We start from the raw sequence: 26,630 nt of genomic DNA, 5'->3' as shown, positions 1-26,630 counted from the left end.
AGCTGCAACACTTAAGCCTGTTTTTTATCAAGGTCTTCATTGCACCAGCTACTTTCCCTCCTTGTGTCATTCTGCTTTCCACTTGTTTTGGACATTTTCCTCTCTTTCACTGTACCCAGGTATTTGAACTCTCACCAATTCCAGTTTCTCCCCACTCATTGTAATGTCACATTGGGAATCACGTTCTCTCTATACCATCACTTTACTCTTTTCTACATTTACACTTCAGGCACGATGCCCACAGACATCTACATAACTCTGCACTAGTCTACCAAGCTCTTGACAGGTATTTGCAAGTATTACTGTATGATCAGCATACAACAAATTTTAGATATTCTGTCCATCACCATTCATTACCAGTGCCATTAATACTCATAAGACACATTAATATCATAAGTAACATCTTTGCCATTGGACAAATAATAGGAAACATAAAGCACATATTGTAACTTTTATTCATTCATTCATTCATTATCTAGTCCAGTGTTGCCCCAGGAAGAGCATTGAAGCCCGAGCCTAGGCAAGTTTTTTTTTTTTTTCTTTCTTTCTTTTTTTCTTTTTTTTTCTTTTTTCTTTTTTTTATGTGAGGAAGAAGGAACCAAGGGCCGTGATCCCGGAAAATTGTTCCCTCCAAGGGAAAAACAAAATACAAGAGAGAGCCAAATTCAAGATCTGATCATTTCGAGATGCCTGGACACACAACGTTTGAAAGACTGGAGATCATAGGAAGCAGGAAATACAGACAGAGGGAGATAGTTCCAGAGTTGACCTGTTGCATAAATGAAAGACTGGGAGTAACGGTTAGCTCTTGCATTAGAGAGTTGGACAGAAAAAGGATGAGTGTTTGCTGCTAGACGGGTGCATAGCACCCGTCTTAGAGGTGGAGGAATGCATGCAGACAGTTTAGAGGAGCAGTGACCATTGAAGAAGCGATAGAAAAGAGATAAAGATGCAACAGTGCGGCGAATGACTGAGGTTGAAGGGAGTCAGTAAGAGGAGGAGAGTTAATGAGACGAAAAGCCTTTGACTCCACCCTATTGAGAAGAGCTGCATGTGGGGAGCCTCCCCACACATGAGAGTTGTACTCCACACAGGGGTGGATAAAACCCCTGTTTAGAGTCAACAATTGTGGAGGGGTAAAGAAAGAACGGAGTCGGCATAGCACACCTAATCTCTTGGAAGCAGATATTACAATAGATGTAATATGATCTTTCCAAGATAAATTCCAAGTAAATGAAACCCCAAGCATGTTCAAGGATGATGCAGGATTAAGCTGAATATTATTAAACATTAGTGGGTATACCTGTGGAAGATTTTGTCGGGTTGATAGGTGTAAGAACTGAGTCATTCATGCATTAAGAACAACCAGATTATTTTTACCCCAGTCAGAGATACAAGCCAAGCCAGACATTAGGTGTGCCATAGCCTCAGCCCTTGCTTGTTGAAGTAACTGCTGAGGTGGATATTGTGGGAATCGAATGGAAAGGTGAAGGGTGGAGTCATCAGCGTATGAGTGGATAGGGTTAGATGTACAGCTTAGAAGGTCATTGATGAATACAAGGAAGAGAGTTGGTGATAGGACAGAGCCCTGAGGAACACCACTGTTAATAGATCTAGGAGAAGAACGATGGCCGTCTACAACAGCGGCTATAGAACGACCAGAAAGGAAGCTAGAGATGAAGGCACAGATAGAAGGATAGGAACCGTAAGAGGGCAGTTTGGAAATTAAAGATTTATGCCAGACTCAATCGAAAGCCTTTGAGATGTCAAGTGCAATGGCAAAGCTTTAGCCAAAGTCCCGAAAGGAGGATGACCAGGAGTCTGAAAGCTAGGAGAGATTATTGCCAGTAGAGCATCCCTGACGGAACCCATACTGACAATCAGAAAGAAAGTTGTGATAGGAAAGATGCTTTAAAATTTTTCTATTAAGAATTGACTTGTAAACTTTTGAGATACAGGATGTTAAAGCAATTAGATGATAGTTAGAGGGTTGGGAATGGTCACCCTTCTTTGTGACTAGCTGAATGAGAGCAAACTTCCAGGAAGAAGGAAAGGTACAAGTTAATAGACAAAGGCGAAAGAGTTTGCCTAGGCAGGGTGTACGCACAGAAGCATAGTTCTTGAGAACAACAGGAGGGACTTCATCAGGCCCATATGCCTTATTAGTATTGAGGCCTGTGATAGCAGAAACTACATCAGCTGAAGAAATATTAATGTTAGCCATTAGGAAGTCAGAGGGGGGAAGTGATGGAGGAACAGCACCAGAATCGTCTAAGGTGGAATTTGAGGAGAAAGTTTGAGTGAAGAGATCTGCTTTATCAGTAGAAGAAATAGCTACAGAGCCATCAGAGTAGAAAAGAGGAGGGAAGGATGATGAGGTAAAGTTGTTAGAAAGGTTTTTGGCAAGGTGCCAGAAGGAGCAGGAAGAATTCAAGTTAGAGAGTTGAGAGCATTTAGTACGGATGAAATTATTTTTAGCAGAATGAAGAACAGACTTTGCACGATTCCAGGCAGAAACGTATAAAAGATGTGATTCAGGGGTGGGTTGGCTCCGGTACCTATTATAGGCCCTCTCCTTGTTGCGGACAGCATTAGAACAAGTGTGAAACCAAGGCCTTCTTGCATTAGTCAAAGGATTTGAGAAAGGAATGTATGCTTCCATGCCCAAGAGAATAACCTCCGTAATGCGCAAGGCACACCCAGATGGCTCCCGGCCATGGAAGCAATAATCATTCCAGGGAAAATCAAAGAAGTACTGCCTGAGGGCCTCCCAATCCACAGCTCCAAAGTGCCACAGACGATGTTTCTTTGAAGGGTCCACAGGCCGTACCGGAGTAATAGGACAGGTTAAGGTGATAAGGTTGTGATCGGAGGAGCCCAGCGGAGAGAAAAGATTAACAGTGTAAGCAGAAATATTAGTTGTAAGGAAGAGGTCAGGTATGTTGGAGCTCTCTCCAGGACGGTCAGGGATACGGGTGGGGTGCTGTACAAGCTGCTCTGGACCATTAAGGTCCTTCCATGTAAGATTAGAGTGACTGGCCTCACTCACCCCTGAATGGCATTATGTGAGCAATAAACCCCAACCACTTCTTGGATATAAATTTGCATTGGCTCAATGCTTCCCTAGTAGTACGCAACACTCAATCATTAGTCAGACAGCAAACACCTAATATTTACCATCTAAATCTAAACCAGTTCTTGATAGTGAACAATATATGACTCGCATAATGCATGTAAGCTTTTGGTCATTACTCAGATAATAAAACACAGCAAATTATTTTATACTGTAAAGTCCTGTACGTAAAACCTTGGCTGCCTGGCCATTAGTCATGAAGTGAAACCAAAAAGTAGGTAACATTTTGGTCATGATCCAAATCAGGCCAGACCAACCTAGAGTTAATGCATGGCGGAAAAGATACACGTGCTTTAACCCTCACACGCCAGCATTGTTGTGTATACGACCGCCCACAGATTATGCCCATATTTCCCCCAAATAGCCTATTTTCACAGATTCATATCTCGAAAAGTGTAGCAGTTAGGGAAACAAATTAAAGACCACGTTACTCACCAACTCGTCTTGCAAATAAAAGTATCCTCAGGTCTGCAGGTGTTTGTGTCGATGAGTAATGACACTGGGAAGAGGAGTGACTTTTGGCTCTCGGGCTTGGATGGATTCGTGCGCGTGTATGCGGCCCCAACTTTGGCGTTGCTGTCAGCGTGATGACTTCTTCACTGGTAGATAAATTATACACAGTTACATCCAAGGCATGCCCTGTGGTGCTGTCACTGAGCCCTTTCCTGGTATCTATGGAAAGAGGCTTGGCAAGGGTGGATGATGCAATTGCCCACGGGCGGTAGGGATGGAATCGGATGGATAGGAACCTGAAGACGTAGTTGTACACCTGGCAGAGGCACGGGTCAGACTGACTTTCGCTTGTGTGCTGTGGAGGGACTCCCTCCCTTCCCTTTGGTGTGGAGATGAAATGGTGCACGGTTCAAATGATGGTGGGAAGACGTGGCTCCTCCCACCACCCAGCAGCCCCTGTACACCCATTTTGCTGCTGGTATATTCGCTTTCCGGTGGTTGGGAGGTAATCACTGAGATTGGAATTCACACACTAGTAGTCAAGGACTGTTCCTCCTATAAATAAAACAACAGTTTATTAAGTAAGGCATGAATGGCTAAGTTAGGTGAATGCCAACCACATACAGTACATGGGTAGTACAGTGTACTGTAGTGGCTCACATTACAAGCAAACTAAAAATGTCATGCCTTCTAAATTTTAGACAGTCGTCAGTAAAGTACAGCATCTCTTATTTACTTTGAAAAGCTTCGTATTGAAGGTCCTGTGGTTGAAGTGAGCAACACTTTTAGGTCACAGCATCTTCTGCCATGCTAAATCTTCATTCTGAAGTGACACTTGAATCATTTACGCGCACAAACACTAGTAGCTTACACACAATCGTCCATACATACACGTCATCAGAAGTTCACACCTCAGTTTACTGTCTTTGTGTATACCTACGGTATGGTATATGTATTGTATGTGGTAGGTTTGGGTGCTCACCATTCACTCGCCTGATGTAGTGCTGCTCTCGGGTGACTGCCCTTTCTCTCCTCCTTCCTTCTTTCCTACCTTCCTCTTTTCTTTTCCTCTTTCTTTCCTCTTCTTTCTGTCTTTGGGTTACTCTACACTCCACTGAATGACAAGCCAAATGGTTTCCTGTACACCAGGAAACCATTTACTCAGCAGGGTGGTAACCATATAACGAAACTATGATGCCTTGTGATTTAGTGGGTAATTAAGGCACTCCAACCGGATTGAGCCTGTGTAGGCTTATATTGAGGGGTGGTTTGAGTTTATTGCTCATATAATGCCACCCAGGGATGTGTGAGGCTGGTCACTCATCTTAAATGTCAGGACCATACTTGCCTAGCCCTGGGCTCGTACGCTCCTCATGGGACAACACAGGATTAGATGATGTAGGTATGTATGTATATGTGTACACACACACACACACACACACGAGTACCAAATTGCAAACCTTGTATGTATAGCATAAAAATGGAGAAGTATAGGCAAGATCTACATGTAAAGTTTTTCCATCAACTAAAAGATTGTTTTGCTGTATAATCTATCTATCTATTGCCAGACGCCTCAATCCCGTCTGGGGTGGCCATAAACAAATCGCCTCCAAGTCGCCCTGTCCCCCACCATTTCACTGCCCTGCTCCCAACTCACACCCCCCTCTCTCATATACCTCTCCACCCCATCCCTCCATCTCATCCTCGGCCTCCCCCTCCCTTTTCCCCCCTCCACCTCACTCACATACACTCTCTTCGTCAGTCTTTCACCCTCCATCCTCTCCACATGGTCAAACCACCTCAGTGTGTTCCTCATAACACTTCCTATCACATCCACATCCACACCACAATGCTCCTTTATATCCTCATTCGTCAGCCTGTCTCTCCATGTGACTCCACAGGCTTCTCTTAAATAACTCATTTCCACTGCTCTCACTCTTGATTTGTGTCCTTCCAACAACGTCCAAGCTTCACTTCCATATGTTAGAGTTGGTATCACAATACTATCATGTAGTAACTTTTTCACTTCCATGCTCACTTCCCTGTTTCTTATCACTGCTTTCAAAGAACCAGCAACCTTTCTTCCCTGCTGTACCGTTTCAAGCACTTCACCCTCCAAACCTCCATCCTTACTCATCACACTACCCAAGTACTTAAACGTACTCACATTTTCCAATTCCTCACCATCCAACATCGCTGTACATTCACTGACCTCACCTCTCTCAAAGATCATCACTTTACTCTTCCCTACATTCACCTTTAGATTCCGTTTCTTACACACTCTCCCAAACTCATCCACCAAGCCTTGCAGCTCCCCTTCGTCTTCACTCAACAACCCAGTATCATCTGCAAACAACAGTACAGGGAGTTTCCAAACACTATCCTCTCTCACCAGGGCCACTCCAACATCCACTACCCTACCTTGTACCTCTTTTATTACCCCATCCATGTACAGATTGAACAACCATGAAGACATGACACATCCCTGTTTCAACCCAACTTTCAAAGAGAAAAATTCACTTAGTTCACCATCCACATGCACTGCAGCCTTCACACCATCGTACATACTCTTCACAGCATTCAGCAACTTCCCATCTACTCCATCTATTCTTAACACTTTCCACAATCCTTGTCTATCCACCCTGTCATATGCTTTCTCCAAATCCATGAAAGCCGCATACAACTTCTTTCCCTGCTCTAGAAACTTTTCCACTAAAGATCTAAGAATGAATATCTGATCTACACAACCTCTTCCCTTCCTAAAGCCTCCCTGTTCTTCTCCAACTAATTTCTCTGTTCTTTCTCTAACTCTGTCAATAAGTATCCTACCATACACTTTTCCTATTACACTAGGAAGACAAATGCCCCTATGATTACCACACACTTCCTTTTCCCCTTTTCCTTTGTACAAGGGAATAATTTAATCCTCCGGGACTCTACCTTCCTCCCAGGCCAATCTGCACATCTTCCACATCCATTCTACTACTATCTCTCCCCCATGCTTCAGCATTTCACCACACACTCCATCAATTCCTGGGGCTTTCCCCGATTTAACTTTCTTCATTGCTTCCACAACTTCTATCCTACTGATTTCTTCCTGTCTTCTCACCTCCCTCCTTCTCCCAGCCATTCCCCAGCCACTTATACTCACATTACTTCCATTCTCTATGTTCAACAATTCCTTAAAGTGTTCTCTCCATCTGCTCACTTTTTCTCCATTCTCCACTGGTAATCTACCATTTTTATCTTTCACTCCCCTGCTAACTTCACTTCCACCCTTACTCTTTTCACCTCTTTCTAGAACATTTTCTTACAGTCCCTCCACTTTACACTCAAATTCCATCCAAATTCCTCATCCACTTTCTTCTTACTCTCTCATACTAATCTTTTCACCTCTCTCTTTCTTTCTACATATAACTCTCTCTTCCGCCTCTCAACTTCTTCCATGCCCCTATTTCTCATCCATTCATTGTATGCTTTCTTCTTTTGTGCCACAGCCTGTCTCACCTCTTCAGTCCACCACGCTATTCCTTGCACCCCCCTCCATCTTCTCTTCCTTCCACACACCACATCACATGCTGCACAGATTTCGTCTGTAAATATCCTACACACACCTTCCACGTATCCCATCTGCTCCAATTCATATTTGCCCAATCGTTCCTCCACTTCTCTCTTATATTCTGCCTTTTTCTCATCCTCTTGTAACCTTTCCACTCTCCTTGCAACTACTCCTTCCTCTCGTCTTTCTCTTCTTCTATTCCTCCATCTTACTTGAATCCTAATTCTGGCCACCACCAAGTAGTGGTCAGAAAGTCCACTCCCCCAACCTCTATAAGCTCTTGCATCCATTACACATCTTCGCATCCTTTCATCCACACACACATGATCAATCATTGCCTTGCTTTCATTCAGTTCACCACCCACCCTTCTCATCACTCGCCATGTATACCTGTGGATCATTTTATGCATGAAGAGGGTATTGGCTATCACCAACCCCCACCCAGCACAAATGTCCACTAATGCACTCCCATTCTCATCTGTCTCAGCAGGCACACCCCACTCACCAACTATTCCATCCACCTTCACATTCCCAACTTTACCATTCATATTGTCATAAAGACTTTGTAGTTACTTGTAGAGAAGTATATTTTAGACTTGTGGTCGAGCGGCTTTTATATCTTGTAGTAGCTTCCCCACCAAATGTCATGTAGTGACAGGAGAGGTAAAGAATAGTATGGGACTATTTTTATTTGTCTTGGAAATATTAACAAGTCTCTCACACGGAACGAATATAAGTCCTGGGGTGCTACCTCCCTGTCTCGCTATCTGTCTCTCTCTCAAATTGCCAAGCCCTTCTCCCGTCACCTGTCTCCTCTGAGGCCTGTCTCCCTCTCGACCTCTCTGTTCTAAGGCTAATCTCCGTCTCGACCTCTCTCTAGGGTCGCTTGTCTCCTTCTAAACTCTCTTTCCTAAAATCTGGTGTAGCAGGGGTGTGTCACGTGTGTTCCTCATGGATGGAAAGCTTAAGGAGCCTGTGTGTGAGTATGTGTGTATATGTGTGTGCATGGTTACCAGATCTTTGTTCACGAGAGGACTGCTGACAGCTAACTGCATCATCTCCTTACTGGCCGCTGTCGTCAGCTTTCCTCAGTGTTAAGAGTGTGTAAGCATGTTTAGCACTGCTCGATTCTCGCAGACACAACACCTTCTCATCATCTGACTCCCTGCTTCTATCTATCTATTTATCTATCTATCTATTATGTAGTCCTACAATATCACCGATCAAAAACACTCTCTCATTCCTTCCAAACTTTTCCATGCACACTTCTACATTTGTCCAGAACTCTTCTCTCACTCTTCTAGCACGATCTTGCGTTGGCGCATACACACACACAATCGCCCACATTTGTATTCCCACTTTCAACTTTACCCACACAATCCTTGACCCAACTGATCCCTACTGTCTTATGCTCTTCTTCCGTCTTTTACTCACAACTATACATACTCCTTCCTTTGCCCTCTCATTCTCACCTACTCCTGCACATATACCCCATCCATACTCCCATTCTCTCACACTTTCTCCTCTCCATTTTGTTTCAGTTATTCCACATACATCCACTTTCGCACCCTGAAGCACCTGGACACTCTCTCTCTCTTTCACCTCATCATTCGCTCCTCTTACATTCCATGTACCCATTACCAAGTCCTTTGTCCGGTCCTGGGTCGTCATTGTTTGGTCAGTGCTTGTCCGAGGCTTCTTGTTTGTTTTTTTAGTTAGTTGTTTTCCGGGGAGGGGCACTAACCCTCCGCTGTATAAGCTGAGCATAAACAAGTTGCCAAATGTCGTTCATCCTCAAGTCTCAGAGTTATTGTCTTTTTATTGCCGTGTACTTCCTTCTTTCTTATTATACTGTATGCAGGAATTCATTACTTTGTTTTGACTACAGTGAGAAGAGTGACTGTAAATCCATCCATCCATCATCCAATCCTACGTTGCCCCATGAGGAGTGTAGGAGCCCGGGGCTAGGCAAGTTGGTCCTGACCTTTAATATGAGAGTGATCAGCCTCATACATCCCTGAGTGGCATTACATGAGCAATAAACCCCAACCATCTCTTGGATATAAACCTTCACCGACTCAATCTGATTGAAGTGCCGCCATTACCCACTAAACCACCAGGTGCCGTAATTTCCTTATATGGTTACCACCCAGCATAGTAAATGGTTTCCTGGTATACAGGAAACCATTCGGCTTGCCACTCAGTGTGGAGTCACCCATAGGCAGAAGGAAGAGGAAAGAATGAAGGAAAGAAAGAGAGAAGAGGGAGTGCAAAGTCACCCGTAGGCAGAAGGACGAGGAAAGAATGAAGTAAAGAAAGATAGAAGAGGAAGGAAGGAAAGGAGGGAGGAAAGGAAAGGGCAGACACCCGAGAGCAGCACTACATCCGGTGAGTGGATGGCAAGCGCCCCCACCTACTACTACGACTAAATAAAGAATAAGTGCGGGAAATTCGTGCATATTTCAACAGCATGTGTACGCTATATACGAACATAAACTCACACAGTCACCCCACTTATATACCACCGGTACACAGTATCCCTCATTCTCATCTTGCTGCTTTCCGCCTTCACTGCATTTGTTTTCTTTCATTTTATTTTCTCTTTTTCCACTCACCCATTTATGAACTTCTAATGATTTTCAGTAAGACTATAAAGCTGCAAGAACTGTGTCAAGGTAACAACATTCTTTCATACAGAATCAGGCAAAGCAATGAATGAAATCTTCAGTAAAAGTCATTTTATGTTTCCTCCTTCCATATCCGATATCTCGATATCAACAGTAAATATCGGTATTGGTTTGGTATCAGAAAAGTGCAATTATTGACAACATATCAGTTCAGCAAATCATATCGGTTACAGCACTAGGTTTATGCCATGCAAAAGGACCAGTGATACAGTATTCATTGTCTAACAGCTTCAGGAAAACTACAGAGGGAAGAAGAGGGAGCTCTGCTTTGTTTTTGTTGATTCGGAGAATGCCTTTGACAAAGTGTGGAAGTTGATGAGGCTGTTCAGCTGATGGGAATTGAGCTGGTTGAATGGAAGTTGATGAGACTAGAGTTCCGGTACTGACAAGAGATTAAGTTATTGGATAGGATTTGATGAGGCTAGGGAACTGACAAGGGATCGAGTTGGTTGAATGGAAGTTGATGAGGCTGGAAGATTGAGTGGTTTGAATAAATGATGAATTGAAGAGTACATGACAAGGATTTAGCCCCCCTTTCTTTGATTGATGGTCATTCGATGGACTCTGTCAGGTAGGATATGTAAGTGTTAACCGATACGATTCGCCAAACTGATATGTTGTCAATGCTTTCACTTTCTGGTACCGAACCGATACCGATATTTACTGTTGATATCGGGATATCAGATATGGAAGGAAGGAATGTAAAATGACTTTTATACTGATGATTTCATTCATTGCCTTGCCTGATTCTGTATGAAAGAATGTTACCTTGACATTATTCTTGCAGCTTTATAGTCTTATTGAAAATCATTAGAGGTTCATAAATGGGTGAATGGAAAAAAAGAGAAAATAAAATGAAAGAAAACAAATGAAGTGAAGGCGGAGAGCAGCGAGAGAGAGAGAGAGAAGGAGGTATATGAGAGAAGGTGGTGTGAGCTGAGAGCAGGGCAGTGAAATGGCGGGAGACAGGGCGACATGGTGGTGATTTGTTTGTGGCCACCCCTTATGGGATTAAGGCGTCTGGCAATTGATAGATAGATATGAAGAGAAAAATTTAAAAAAAATATTTGTAAAAGGATTGGCCTGTAAGTTACAGCCAGGATTCCATGAATTTGAATGGTAAGTGAATGAGTGTGTGACCCATTTCCTTGGGCATGCTGCCATCATTTCTTTCCCCTGTCTTGCTTTCTCTTTCTTGTTTTGTGGACTGTAGCTCACTTGTTCTTTGGGTGGCAAAAATTAAGTTTGGTTGACTATGATGATGATGGTATTAATTATATGATATATGCTGTATTACAGTATATATATATATATATTTACTTTTTTTTTTTTTTTTCCAGCAAGGCTATAGGTCTGACAATGAAGATGAAGATACAGACCAAAAGAGAGACAAAAAGCTGTTCAAGCAAGACTCAAACAACAAGCGTGACTCAAATGGGGAAGTTAAATGTGGCTGTAAGGGTGACTGCTCCAGACGACTGTGCAATTGTCGCAAGAACATCAGTCCTTGCAGCATCAGATGCAAGTGCAACGTAATGAAGTGTACCAACAGGACAACGCCTGACAGTAGTCTCACAGATGTGAGTGATTTTTATAATACTGTTAAGGAGATTTTATTCAGATTAGGTGAAATTTTAACCTGTGGATTCCGCAATTACCTTTTTTAATCCCATCCTGTGGTGTGCAAAAAAAATGAAGAAAAAAATAGTTCTTTCTCTTTTTTAGTTTTTGTTTATTATAAACTTGAAGATAAGGATCCAGGGCATCATCTGGTGAAAAGAAACAATCTCTCTCTCTCTCTCTCTCTCTCCATCTTTGCATAGGACCATGCATAAGTTTACATAGGGGAGTACAGTAGTGAAAAAATGAATAAAAAACAAACATTTTTTATTTTGTTTATCATATCCAGGGCATCATCTGGTGAAAATAAAACACTCTCTCTCTCTCCATCTTTGCGTAGCGCCATGCGTAAGTTTGCATAGGGGTGGAGTAGTTAGCGGTGATGCATGGCCAGCACAGCCTGAGCTGTCACTCGCAGTGCGACATTTCCCAGCCTGAGCTGTGGCTCGCAATCCACGGGTTAACTGAGATAAATAAGTTAGTTACAGACTTCCACCACCCCCTCCACTACTACTACCTGTATACTCTTTCCACTTTAACTTTGTTTAAAATTGTTATCACTTCGTCCTAAAGGCTGAGTTGTAACAACAGATTAAAACTATGATTTCATGCTGCTCGTGTGGAAATGCTATGAGAAAGATGCAGAGCCACAGTATTGTCTTGTTCATATACTGTATGTTTTTGAAGGCTCCAACATGCTTGCATGCATCAGCCTTGGTCACCTAATGGCGACTCACTGAACGATCCATGGCAGCCACCCTGTTCAGGCCCTTAACCCTGAGGTCATACTTAATAATATATATATATATATATATATATAATGTGTCCATAGAAAGGTGGTGAAGTGGGCAATGAGAGAGCTTGGGTTGGAGGAATGGCTGGTTAGGGTGGTTGTGGCCATGTATGTGGGTGCTTGCATCCAGGTAAGAGTGAATGGAGATTTGAGTGATAAGTTTTCCATGAATGTTGGTGTGCATCAGGGGTCAATTTTGAGTTGCACGTTCTTTATCATGGTACATGAAGCCTTCTCACATGACTTCAGAACGGACTTCCTTGGAGATGTTGTATGCTGATGATTTGGTGTTGGTTGCAGACAATGAAAGGTAGGCGAAGGAAAGATTTAGGAAGTGGAGAGATGGTATGGGGCACAAGGGCTTAAGGGTAAATGCAGATAAAACAAAAATGATGATATCTAGGGTTGGTGGTGGTACTGTCAGAGACAAGGGAGAGTGGCCATGTGCAGTTTGCCATAAGGGCATGGGAAGTAATTCCATCTTGTGCAGTGTTTGTGATAAATGGGTGCGTAGATGGGGGCGCATACCATCCACTCACTCGATCTTGTGCTGCTCTCAGGTGTCTGCCCTTTCCTCTCCTCTCCATTCCTTCCTTCCTCTTCTGTCTTTCTTTACTTCATTCTTTCCTCGTCCTTCTGCGTACGGGTGACTTTACACTCCCTCTTTTGTCTTTCTTTCCTTCCTTCTTTCCTCTTCCTTCTGCTTATGGATGACTACACTCCTCTTTTGTCTTTCTTTCCTTCCTTCTTTCCTCTTCCTTCTGCCTGTGGGTGACTCTACACTGACAAGCCAAATGGTTTCCTGTACACCAGGAAACCATTTACTATGCTGGGTGGTAACCAGACAACCAAATTATGGTGCCTGGTGGTTTAGTGCGGAGGTTCTCAAAGTGGGGGTCCCGACCCCCAGAGGGGTCGCGAAATAATTTTGAGGGGTCGCGAGATCCTGCAACTCCTCCTTCTTCTTCATCCTCCTCCTCCTCCTGTTCCTCCCACTACCCATCCTAACGTGTCTAGTACTTGTCAGCGGTGGTCAACCTGCCCGATGCTCGATAATGCATCATAAAGCAACGTTATGTATGCATGCTTTCTTATGTGTGGATGCTTTCTTTGCTGTATAAAGTACTCCACACTAATAATCTTGTAATATTGATAATAGTTACTACTTTGTAATGTGTGTCCTGACTTCAGAACGATTTATTTTAGAGTTATTCATGTTGTTACACGTGGCATATGCACTCAGTAAAGGCGTGTATTTTGTGAGAAGGCCGTCAGTATCGGTTCGTGAGGCTCGTGCAACTCTCGTGACATCGTTGCTATTTAACCTGCGCCATGGAACGGTGGCTAATTCGCAAGGCTACAAGCAAGGACACATCAACAGACATCACTGAAGCATCCGATGATGTTAATTCCGAGCAATTAAGCACGTCAAGTGGGAATAAGGGCCATGACGGACATAACGCAAAAACATACCAGTGTGATCGACCATCCAAGCGCCGAAAATATCAGGAAGAATTCATACAATATGGATTTACTTGCTGTACAGTTAATGATATTCATCATCCTCAGAGCTGTGGCTCAGTGGGTTAGAGCGCTCCGCTCTGACCGAAGGGTCGGAGGATCGAATCCACCCAAGGGTCATTGGTAGACATCAGGAAGGGCATCCGGTCATAAATTGCTACACGCTCCAAACCAAAGTCCTCTACCCAGGGGCAACGCCTTAGCCCTTATCCAAAAAAGGGGTACCTGGCGTAAAACGCAACTTATTTATATTTTATATCATCCTCAGTGTGTTCTGTGTTTTGAAGTTCTTGCACACGAAAGCCTGAAACCAGCGAAAATGAAAAGACACTTGCAAACCAAACATCCAGATCATGCTAAAAAGACAATAGACTTTTTCCAACGAAAGGAAAAAGAGCTACAGGGACAAAAACAGATGATAACACAGAAAACTACAACTCCTCCCGAAGCTCAAATGGCATCATATGTGGTTGCATACCTAATTGCACAGAAGAAAAAGGCACACACAATTGGTGAAGACCTCATAAAACCTGCTGCAGTGGCAATGGGTCGAGCTATGCACAGAGAAAAAGTGGCCTGTGACCTTGACACTATCCCTCTGTCAAACGACACCGTAAGGCAGCATATTCATGACATTGCAGATGACGTTCGGTGTCAGCTGATTGAAAGAGTGAAGAATGTGAGGTATGCTTTGCAGGTTGATGAGTCGACTGACATTTCAAATTCTGCTCAGTTACTCGTATTCATAAGATACAGTTTTGATGGAAGACTTAATGAGGACATGTTGTTTTACTCTACTTTGGAAGGAACATGCACAGGGGATGCTATTTTCACAGAGTTAGACAGCAAGCTACGTGAGATGGGATTGCCTTGGGACCAGTGTGTCGGTGTATGCACAGACGGGGCTGGGGCAATTCTGAATAAAAGGAAAGGATTAAGAGGAAAAATCTTGCTAGTGGCTCCTAATGTTAATTTCACTCATTGTATTATTCATCGGGAAGCTCTTGTTAGTAAGGCTCTTGTTCCAGAGCTAAACAGTGTTCTTGAAACTGCAATTAAAATAGTGAATTTCGTAAAGTCACGGTCACTGAACGCCAGATTGTTTGCCACACTTTGTAAGGACATGGGTTCGGACCATGATGCTTTATTGCTCCACACAGAGGCCAGATGGCTATCCCGAGGCAAGGTTCTCACACGCCTGTATCAGGTGAGGGATGAAGTTCGCCTCTTTCTTCTTGAATGTGGGTCCACACTCAGTGTTCATTTGTGTGACTCCACATGGCTAGCAAAACTTGCATATCTTGCAAGCATTTATCAAAAACTGAATGAGCTGAACTTGTCAATACAAGGCCCAAACACAAACATTTTGACAATGTCCAACAAAGTAAATGCATTCAATAGGAAGCTGGAACGATGGGCTGTGAGATCTGAAGAGGGAAATGTTGAAATGTTTCCCTTGCTGGAAGAATTCGTTGAAGAGAATGAACTGCATGCATGTTTGGATAACATGAAAGGAGCCATAGCCACTCACCTTCGAAGCCTCTTTGACCACTTCAAAAAGTACTTCACGGAAGAGACAACTCTACAACAACACGACTGGATACGACAACTGTTCACTGCTACCGGGAGTCACTTACCATCTGATGTGGAGGATGCAGTGCTTGAACTCTCTAGTGATCGAACTTTACGGATGAAGTTTGAGTCGACAACACTGGATAAGTTTTGGATATCAGTGGCAGAAGAATATCCAGGATTATCCAAGACCCCAATGAATGTACTGACGCCTTTCGGATCGGCCTACCTTTGTGAAGTTACATTTTCCGCACTAACATACATAAAAAACAAGTACCGATCACGACTTCGTGTCGAGGGTGATCTCCGTGTTGCAGTTTCCAGCATCGCCCCAAGGCTGGAAACGATGTGCTCCAAGAAGCAAGCCCATTCTTCCCATTAATAATGGTAAGTTGTTCAGCCTTTAAAGACTGTGTGTGTGTGTGTATGTGTGTGTGTGTGTGTGTATGAGAGAGAGAGAGAGAGATCCATACAAGCTTACATGCGTACATGCATACATACATACTTACATATATACGTATTTACGTACATACATACATCATACCTACATAGACAGGCAAGCAGATACACGGAGACAGGTAAATGTGTTATAGTGATTGTCATAAATACTTTGTTGCTGGGGGAGTGGGTCGCGAATCTGTCGAAGTAATTTGTAGGGGTCGCAGCCAAAAAAGTTTGAGAACCCCTGGTTTAGTGGATAATTACAGCGCTCGTATCGAATTGAGCTGGTGAAGGTTTATATCCAAGGGGTGATTGGGGTTATTGCTCACGTAATGCCACACAGGGATGAGTGAGGTTGGTCACTCTCATCTTAAATGTCAGGACCAAATTTCCTAGCCCCAGGCTTCTACGCTTCTCATGGGGCAACGTAGAATTGGATGATGGATGGACAAGAGATGTAGTGGTATTAGAGGCAGACCGCAAGATAATCCTGATTTTATGTGCGGGGCATGTCGGGGAGAGCAGATGAGGATTGTCAGGCGTGAAACGCTCCTCATGGGGCAACACAGGATTGGATGATAGATGGATGGATGGATGGAAAGGATTGAACTTGCTGGTGAGTCTCTTGAGTGTGTGGAAGAGCTTTGTTATTTGGGAGACATATTATGTGCTGGAGGTGGGGCTGGAGCTAGCTCTGTGGCTAGGGTGAGAAGTGGTTGGAAGAAGTTCAGAGAGCTCTTGCCTCTCCTGACATTGAGAGGACTCTTCCCACTTGCTAAGGGGTCTTTGTATGCAGCATGTGTTAGGAGTGTGATGATGTATGGTAGTGAGACCAGGGCAGTGAAGGAAGAGGATATTCGCAGGCTCAAACGTACAGAAATAGCAACAATTAGGTGGATGTGCAGTGCATCCCTGCGTGCAAGGCCTGGAGGGGCTGGGTTTATGATGGAAGAGTTGAGAGATAGGATGGGACTGGAGTGTATTGGTGTTGTGATTAGGAGAAGTAGATTGAGATGATTTGGGCATGTGGAGAGGATGGGGGATGATAACTGGGTGCAGCAGTTGAGAAGTGTTAATATTGGGGTTGGGGTTGCGAAGGGTAGACCGAGAAAGACATGGGACGAGGTTATTAAGTGTGACCTCAGGGTTAAGGGACTGAACAGGGAGGGTGCTATAGATCGTGCAGCATGAAGAGCAGCCATTAGGTAACCAAGGCTGATGCATGCAAGCATGTTGGAGCCTTCAAAAATGAGAAGGAAAATGAAACAAAAATGTGTGTGTGTGTCTGTGTGTGTGTGTGTCTGTGTGTGTGTGTGTCTGTGTGTGTGTGTGTGTGTGTGTCTGTTCTGTGTCTGTGTCTGTGTGTGTGTGTGTGTGTGTGTGTGTGTGTGTGTGTGTGTGTTTCATCATCATCATCATCAGCCATTACAAGTCCACTGCTGAACAATGGCCTCCCCGAACCCTCTCTACCAATTCCTTGACTGAGCTAATCTTTGCCACATTTCCCTGCAAATTTCCCTGTCTCATCTCTTCATCTTCTGTCTGGCCTTTTTCTGCTGTGCTTACAATCTCTTGTTGTCCAGTCAGTCAGCCTCTTGCTCTGTCGGTTATCCCTTACATGGCCTGGCCACCTCCATTTCTGTTCTTTTATAACTTCTATATATCTTTGATTTTAGTCTGCTCTCTCACCCAAGTTGATCTTTTCCTGTTTCTTAAAGATATCCCTATCATTGACTTTTCCATTGCTCTTTGAGAATGGATTCCATCGATTTTGTCAGTTTCCAGATCTCACAACCATATTTCATAGCTGGAATTATACATTTGTTATATACTGTACTTTTCATTTCATACACACTGGTAAGCTACTTTTCACAGTGTCTCTATGTTTACCGAAAGCTTTCCATCCAATTGTAATGTGTCTTTTTATTTCCCTATCATGATCTTCCATTGATTTTAGTATTTGCTTGAAGTAATTGTATTCCTCAACTTCATCAAAAATTTCTTCGCCTATTCCGATGACACTGGTGTTTGTGGATTAAACATTAGTTTTACTCCGGTTCATCTTTAGCCCTACTTTGAGACTTTCTCAGTTCAGGTCTTTTAACATTTCTTGCATTGTCTCTGCTGTTTCTGAGATCAGGACAATGTCATATGCAAATCTTAAATGGTTTGGATCTCTCTCTCTCTCTCTCTCTCTCTCTCTCTCTCTCTCAGTGCCTTATAGTCCTTCTCACAAGCCTTCTACACTATCTGTCTTACTGCAGATATTCGTGGATCTGGAAAAAGCATACGACAAAGTAGACAGAGAAGGAGTATGACAGGTTTTGCACATGTACGGTGTGGATGGTAAGCTGCTGGGTGCCATTGAGTTTTCATGATGGTAGTGAGGGATATGGGCATCGAAGTGAGTGGTTCACGATCAGTGTGGGCGTGCAATAAAGTTGTGTGATGTCCCCATGTATAATTCCAGCTATGACGTATGGTTGTGAGACTTGGAAACTGACAAAATCAATGGGAAATAAATTAATTCGTTCTCAGAGAGCAATGGAAAGGTCAGTGTTGGGAATATCTTTAAGAGACAGGAAAATATCAACTTCGATGAGAGAGCAGACTAAAGTCAAAGATATTATAGAAGTTATAAAAACAGAAATGGAAGTGGGCAGGCCATGTAGCAAGAATAAGGGGCGATTCACATGACCCGTTTTTGTTCCGACAGGCAGTCCGGCAGCTAGACGCCATCAAGATTTCTTACGTGCATTCTAACGTAACTGTTCACATGACCTGTCAAGCTGACGGCAGCAGCTGTCTGTCAGCCGACCAACACGTCGGTCGAGAAATCCTTGCCGGCTAGCTGGCGACTTGACGCCTTCCTGACTGGTTGGTGATGGCTCATGTGAACGAGGATACATAGCGTACCCGTCCATTCCACAACTTGTTACTGTCATGTCCATATAGATAACACATACAGTTTATTGTTTGGCATCGGCAAAAGGCTGATTGAACTTGTACGTTCTTATGAAGAATTATTTGATATGACTTAACAAGAAGTACAGTGATTATCTGCATAAAGATTAGATATGGAAAGTGACTGGTGAGGAAGTAAACAAACCAGGTGAGTGTGTCATTAGTTTAATATACAGGAAATTATAACTAATAATTAATCTTTGCAGGTAAAATTTAGTTTTTTTCTGGCCTTAATACAGGATATGCTATATCACTCCCAAGGTAGTGCTCCAGCAGGACTTCTGGAAAATTTTACCTCATCATCTGCCACTTCTTTATACAGGGTCCAGAATTCTCCCTCAAACTTTCTTTTTTTCAGTGACTGGTATACCCATAACCTTTTCCTCTTTCCACGAATTTTTTCTCTCTCCTCTTCTTCTAATAGTAGAGCAATATTGCTGTCATATTCCTTAGAGACTGACCAGCCATGATCCTCACGCAATAGTGAGGACACACACGATGCTGGACAGACCGGGAACGAGTCATGTGAATACACGACATTCTAACGGCCTCTAGCTGCTGGACTGCCTGTTGGAACCAAAACGGGTCGTGTGAATCCGGCCTAAGGGATAATCGATGGAGCAAGAGGTTGACTGACTGGATATCAAGAGATTGTAAGCGTAGCAGAAAAAGGCCAGACAGGAGGTGGAGAGATGAGATAGAGAAATTTGCAGGGAAAACGTGGCAAAGATTGGCTCAGTCAAGGAATTCGTGGATAAGGTTGGGGGAGGCTTTTGTTCAGCAGTGAACTTGTGATGGCTGATGATGATGATGATGATGAGATATATAAATATATATATATATATATATACATACATAGATTCATATATATATATATATATATATATATATATATATATATATATACATAGATTCATATATATATATATATATATATATATATATATATATATATATATTGTTACGGTAGCGCCAGCCCGGGGCTATTACAAAAAGGACGACAAGGCAGCCTTAGATGATCGGCCTCCACTGCGTTGCAACAATAACGCAGACCCCGGCACTCACACTCCGCAAACTAGAGAAAAACTGCGCAACGGAAGAATAATAAATACGCAACACTCTGTACTTTGACAGTAAAACGGAACAGCCTACTATCGTCACTACCGGAAGTAATACCGCCCGAGACAGTCTACAGGAACACCTCCCACTTACTTCCGGTGGTGACGACTTTCTACTTAACCCGTGTCCAAGGGGGAACGCAGTTGATGGCTCACGATAGTTCTCACTAGCCTTGTGCAAGTAGATGGGATTGAACTGTGTAGGGGTTAGGGGTGTGTGTGTATGTACGTGTGTTGGGGAACGTTAATTAAGGCAGCGAGAGGACTACGGTGAGCCAGACTGGCCCTCCAAAGACAACAAGGTCACAAAACAAATAAAATAACTACTTCCCTCAGTCAGCAACAAAAGAATAAAATAAACTTAAATGAAAACGCCAACTCGGCATAAAAAAAATGACTGGGGAGAGAGAGAGAGTGTACAACACCCGATACTGAAGCTGGTTGGGAAGACACTGCACTGATCAAGGCTTGTGTGCAGTCAAGCGCGAACGCATGAATCAGATTATTTAACAAGGAACTTAAATTCGTGCCCCTCTCTCTCTCTCTCTCTCTCTCTCTCTCTCTCTCTCTCTCTCTCTATACAATGAATTGGTACTTCTAATGCAAGCAAAACATCATTAAATACTGGTAGCTCACATAAGACAATCAAAATAATCAAATGCATACTCAGCATGGTATGAAATAAAATTGCCCTCAGTGGCGGGAACGAAAGAAACAAAAGAACTTGTAACACTCGCTAATTTAAACTCCGCGAATGACACGGATACATACTGCATAATCCCCTAGCCCAGCTGTAACGGCTGCACCCGTGGGAACGGAAAGGCGGACAGCGTAACACGCCCTTCCCCAAGGGAAAATTTTGAGCCCTGGATCAAAATTTTCGAATCAAGACCCTGACCCCTCCCTGGATAAACAATCAGCAATTACGTTATCAGTCCCTTTAATATGCCTAACTTCTAAATTGTACTCTTGCAAAAGCAAACTCCAGCGGGTCAAACGCTGGTTCTTAAATTTAAACTTGTTCAAAAACTGCAGGGGATGATGGTCTGAATAAATCTTGATCACAGGGCCAAAAGGGGGCAGGTAGACAGCAAAGTGTTGCAGGGCCAGGATAATCGCTAATAACTCCTGCTCTATGACGGAGTAGTAGTTCTGGGCTCTATTAAACTTCTTTGAGAAGTATGATATGGGATGTTCAACCTGGCCCTCATCCGGCTGCATCAACACTGCTCCTACCCCTACTCGGCTAGCATCAACTGCCAGCACAAAAGATTTGTCAAAATCTGGTGCACGCAATATAGGGTGGTGGCACAGCAGAGACTTAACAGTAGTAAAGGCTTGCTCACACTCGGCTGTCCACTGCCACTTCTTATCCTTGCGCAATAAGTCAGTAAGAGGGGCAAGCACTGTGGAGTAATTCCCAATAAATCTTCTGTAATAGCCGATCATGCCCAAAAATTGCTGGAGGGCACGGCGACACTGGGGTGCTGCAAAGTTGGAAATGGCATCCACCTTAGCCCGAGGTGGAGCCACTTGCCCATGTCCTACAACAAATCCAAGGTACTGGACCTTAGCATGTACGAACTCGCACTTGTCCAAGTTGACTACTAAGCCAGCTTCCTCCAACCGCTTAATGAGCATTTCCACATGATCAAGGTGCTCCTCCCACTTGGTGTCATATACAGTGACATCATCGATGTAAAGGACACAATTAGGTATGCCATCCACCACTTTATCCATAAGCCTCTGGAAAGTGACTGGAGCATTCTTCAATCCATAAGGCATCACCTGGCACTGATATACTGCACCACTGACAACAAAGCTAGCCACTTGTTTAGCCTGTTCCGTCAGCGGGACCTGCCAGTATCCTTTTACTAAGTCAAGTTTGGTGATATAAGTGGCATTTCCCACCTTGTCCACGGAGTCATCGACCCGAGGCAAGGGATATGCATCGGTCTTAGACAGCGAGTTAACCTTCCGGAAGTCCACACACAACCTAACCTTCCCATCTGGCTTCGGCTGTAAGGTAACTGGTGAACTCCACTCACTGAAACTCCTCTTGATCAATCCATGGTCCAACATATACTTGATCTCATTATCGAGAGCTTTCTGTCTGATAGGGTTGATGCGGTAGGGAGCTAATTTTACAGGCTTACTATCCCCAACGTCAATGTCATGGGTAGCCCAAGTTGTCAATCCCAGTGAATCTCCAAAAACTTTCGGATGTTTCCATAATCTGTTGCACAGCTCTTCTCGCTTTACTGGATCAAGGTGTCGCAATTTCTCCACCAGAGCTGCATAACCATTGCCCTCCCATAGGTCAGCTGGTAACATCTCACCACGACTAAGCACTTCCTCCTGCTCCTCCAACTCACTACCAACCGCCAAAACTACAGGAGTGCTCTTATCCCTGGTTCCCTCGACGTCCACTCCAAAGTCACTTTCCAGGGACTGTGGCTGTAACCCTGGTCCACCACTCACATCACCGGCACCAACAGCTCCCTCCACAGCACGTTCCTTTGATGCCACGTCCTCCCTTCCCCGTCCTTCACATCCCAGGTGAGAGACATCAGCAGTCATCCCACACTGAGAATCAACTGGGCAGTAGTATGGCTTCAACATATTAATGTGGCACAACTGAGTACTCTTCGCCGATCTGGGGTAACAATTAGATAGTCAAGTTCCCCAACTCTCTTCTTCACAATATAAGGACCACTGAATCTAGCCGCCAGAGGTTTTCCTTGCATGGGCAGCAGTGCCAGAACTTCATCTCCTTGCTTAAACTCACGACTTCTGACCTTCTTATCGTAATGAGCCTTCATTTTTGCTTGAGCCCCGATTAGATGGTCACGGGCAAGCTCTAAAGTGCAATGCAATCTCTCCCGGGTGTGGCAGACATAGTCAAGCATGGATTCCTGGTTGCCAGATTTGTTGTTACTCCAGGCCTCTCGCACCACATCCAAGGGACCACGAACTCTGTGCCCAAACACTAACTCATTGGGTGAAAACCCTAATGACTCAGTTGGTACCTCTCTCACTGCAAACATAACAAAGGGTACCGCTAGGTCCCAATCCTTTCCACTATCATAGCAGAAGGTGCGCAGCATTGTCTTTAAGGTCTGATGATGCCTCTCCAGGGCACCTTGTGACTGCGGATGGTAGGCACTGGACAAAATGTGTGTGATGCCCAACTCTGTCATTGTCTGCTTAAACAAATTAGATGTAAAATTTACTCCACGGTCTGACTGCAACTCCTTGGGCAGGCTAAAATGAGTAAAGAACAGGATAAGTTGCTTGACTGCTGACTTCGCCTGCATGCTTCTGATTGGTATAGCCTCTGGGTATCGCGTTGTAACATCCATTATGGTTAACAAATACTTGTTTCCAGCAGAAGTAGGAGGTAAAGGGCCCACGATATCAATGATTACCCGGGTAAACGGAGGTTCAACTGCAGGAATGGGAGTCAAAGGGGCCACAGGAGGAACTTGATTAGGCTTGCCCACTATCTGACACATGTGACAGCTCTTGATGTACGCAGCAACTTGTCCCGGCATACTTGGCCACCAAAAGTTATATCTTAAGCGCTGCACTGTCTTTCTGTTTCCCAAGTGACCTGCTAAAGGTCCCTCATGTGCTAACTGTATTAACGGCACCCTATACTGCACAGGCACCACCACCTGCACTAACTCACCCACTCCTCCATCCACCGTGGCGCCAGTGGGTGTCCATCGGCGATGTAAAACATTGTCTTTAATCAGGAACTCCTCCTTACCACACTCCATACTTCTTTCTTCCCCTGCTTGAGCAAACAAGGGCTTTAATGTTACATCCTCCTGTTGCCTCACCCTCAATTCTGCTGGCCTAACACCCGCCAGCTCTACTGAGGACTGAGATAGGGGACTGGTCGGGACACTGGATTGCGAAGGGCGATCAATCTCAGTGCCACCTCTAGTACACTCGACAGGGGGAGGAATGTCAGACTCCACACTGACATCATCATCACCTCTACCCTCAACAGTGACACTCTGTTTCTCAGGCGCGTTTGACGGTGGTCCTGCATCCCCGCAGTCGACCCCAGCGTCCTGAAATTCTTCTGATTCAGTCGGTGGGCTGGGTTCAGTCTCCACACAGACACACTCAGCACCACCTCTAGTGTCCTGAGTGGGAAGTGGGGCGGCACCCATGCACGCATTCCCACTCTCCTCACCCACCACAGCAACACTCTGCTCACTATGTTCCTCCATTGGTGGCCCTGCCTCATCACAGTCGACCCCAAGAACCTGTGACTTCGCCAGTTCTTCCTCCCAGGCTGCAACCTGTGCTATAGATCTTGTAATTGCACAGACCGGGAACATGGCTTCCACTTCTGCATCAACTTCAGTACCAATTTCTGGGGCGTCAAAACACTTCTCTGCCACAACAACTGGTGGGGGAAGAGATGGAAATACTTTCTCCCCAGCCAGGTCGTTCCCCAGCAGAAAATCAACCCCCTCTACTGGCATTACATCAGCAACAGCTACTTGAGCTGCAGCCTGAACAATGGGGCAGTTGAGTTCCACATGAACATAATCATAGTATTCATCTGAGTTCATGCCTCTACACAGCACATACTTCCCTGAGTTTACAGGCCCTCCAGTCACGTTTCTGCACACAGACTGTTGTGCACCGGTATCACGAACCACAGTAACTGGATAACTGATCCCATGAATTTTCACTGTGCCGTGACACATAAAAGGTTTACACCAGTCTAGGGACGACTTCTGAGGCAGTTCATCCGGAGGTGGAGTAGCATGTTGGGTAACTTTTTCAGCCTGAGCTGGCAGCGAGCACAGCCGGATGCACTCCAGCTTTCCACAGACTTCTCCCTCACCGTTACCACTCTCCCAACTCCTCTCGTTCACCTGACTCGAACCTACAATTAGTGCCACTGGTTTGGCATTTTGGGAGGCCTTCCACTTAGGGCAGTTAGGCTTGATGTGCCCACTCTGTTTGCAAAAGTAACAAAGTAGCTTCGAACTGGATACAGGGCTCTTTCTCCCAGAATTCCTTTTCTCCTCTGTACTTCCCCTGGACTGATTCATGGGAGATTTATCCCAGGCAGGACCACTCACAGTCCTCTCCCTGGAATGCTGAAAATTAGCATACTTGACCCCCATACTCCGCAAGGCAAACACCCGGTCATCAGCCCACGTCGCTGCTTCCTTCACGGTCTTAAATCTCTTCTCCCTAATTTTAACACCAATTTCTTTGTCAGCCATGTTGGTAAAATGTTCCATCAAAAGCAGTTCACGCACCTCGTTATACGAAGTGGCGCTCTCACTCAGCAACCACTCGTCTAACCTCTCCTCCAGATACCTGGCGTAGGCCATATAGGTGTCAGCAGGTCTTTTCCGAGCACCACGGAACAACAACCGATAAGCCTCTGGTCTAAGTTCATATGCCTTCAGGATGGCTGTTTTAAATTCATCATAATCATCTACATCCTCAGGGCTCAACCTATTATACACTTCCAAAGCTTTTCCCTTCAGCACATTAGATACCAAACCCACCCAGCGCTGCCTGGGCCACTCAAACTCCCTAGCCTTCTTTTCAAACCTGACAAACCATTCTGTCACCTTCAACTCATCAAATGCCGGCACTAATTTTAGACTCCTTGAGAACCAACTCTCCCTATCCTCTGCACGGCCTGAGGTTTGGGTATCTGAAGTTGGTCTATTAGCAGTCACCTCCAAGCGAGTCTTCTCCAGCTCAAATCGCATTTTTTCACGCTGCATCTCCAGCTGCATCTCCATCTCCCTCTCTTCTTTCTCTCTGGCACGCTGCATTTCCCTCTCTTCTTTTGCACGCTGCATTTCCATCTCCAACCTTTTCAACTCCAACTGTAACTGGGCCTCCGGTGACTCCAGGGTATATAGGAGTGGAATGAACAGCTCCAGGGAAAGCACTAGACATACCTGGGGGAACTGCTCTAAACTGGCTCGGCGGCATCATAGATGGTAATAGTGGGGTAGCGAAACGAGATAGCTCAGCACCATAGTCAAACTCAGGGCTCACACGGGGAGTACCTTTGCTATGTGCCTCTCGTTGTTCCATATCCACAGGTGACTCAGCACGTACGCGATCTGGTGTAGACACGCGTGACTCCATGGCGAGAAATCAATGGCAGTACTGAATAATGAAATACTAATGCTGACTGAGAAACTACACATACATCAACTTCACCTCAAAGCACAGAGAACGCCAAGGTAATGATATCCTAGCAAGAAGAAGGCACTGTTAGGATATCCTGAAGCGAGGTCGCCACTGTTACGGTAGCGCCAGCCCGGGGCTATTATAAAAAGGACGACAAGGCAGCCTTAGATGATCGGCCTCCACTGCGTTGCAACAATAACGCAGACCCCGGCACTCACACTCCGCAAACTAGAGAAAAACTGCGCAACGGAAGAATAATAAATACGCAACACTCTGTACTTTGACAGTAAAACGGAACAGCCTACTATCGTCACTACCGGAAGTAATACCGCCCGAGACAGTCTACAGGAACACCTCCCACTTACTTCCGGTGGTGACGACTTTCTACTTAACCCGTGTCCAAGGGGGAACGCAGTTGACGGCTCACGATAGTTCTCACTAGCCTTGTGCAAGTAGATGGGATTGAACTGTGTAGGGGTTAGGGGTGTGTGTGTATGTACGTGTGTTGGGGAACGTTAATTAAGGCAGCGAGAGGACTACGGTGAGCCAGACTGGCCCTCCAAAGACAACAAGGTCA

The 26,630-nt window shown here is 44.6% G+C and overlaps 1 protein-coding gene across 1 annotated transcript in view; it reads left to right on the top strand.

Annotated features, from left to right (window-relative positions):
• LOC145414975 (chromosome-associated kinesin KIF4A-like) overlaps window positions 1-26,630 on the top strand; it is a 144,307-nt gene that overhangs the window by 109,226 nt on the left and 8,451 nt on the right. The window contains exon 24 of the mRNA XM_080284389.1: window positions 11,173-11,412. Within this exon, the coding sequence (XP_080140515.1) occupies window positions 11,173-11,412 (240 nt within the window). The remainder of the gene's footprint in view (window positions 1-11,172; window positions 11,413-26,630) is intronic.

The sequence above is a fragment of the Coenobita brevimanus genome, chromosome 101, assembly GCF_032717465.1.
Source record: "Coenobita brevimanus isolate Jiangsu-jjx chromosome 101, ASM3271746v2, whole genome shotgun sequence".
NCBI lineage: Eukaryota > Metazoa > Arthropoda > Malacostraca > Decapoda > Coenobitidae > Coenobita > Coenobita brevimanus.
The sequence above is the reverse complement of the archived record's forward strand: the minus strand, read 5'-3'. Positions and strand labels throughout refer to the sequence as shown.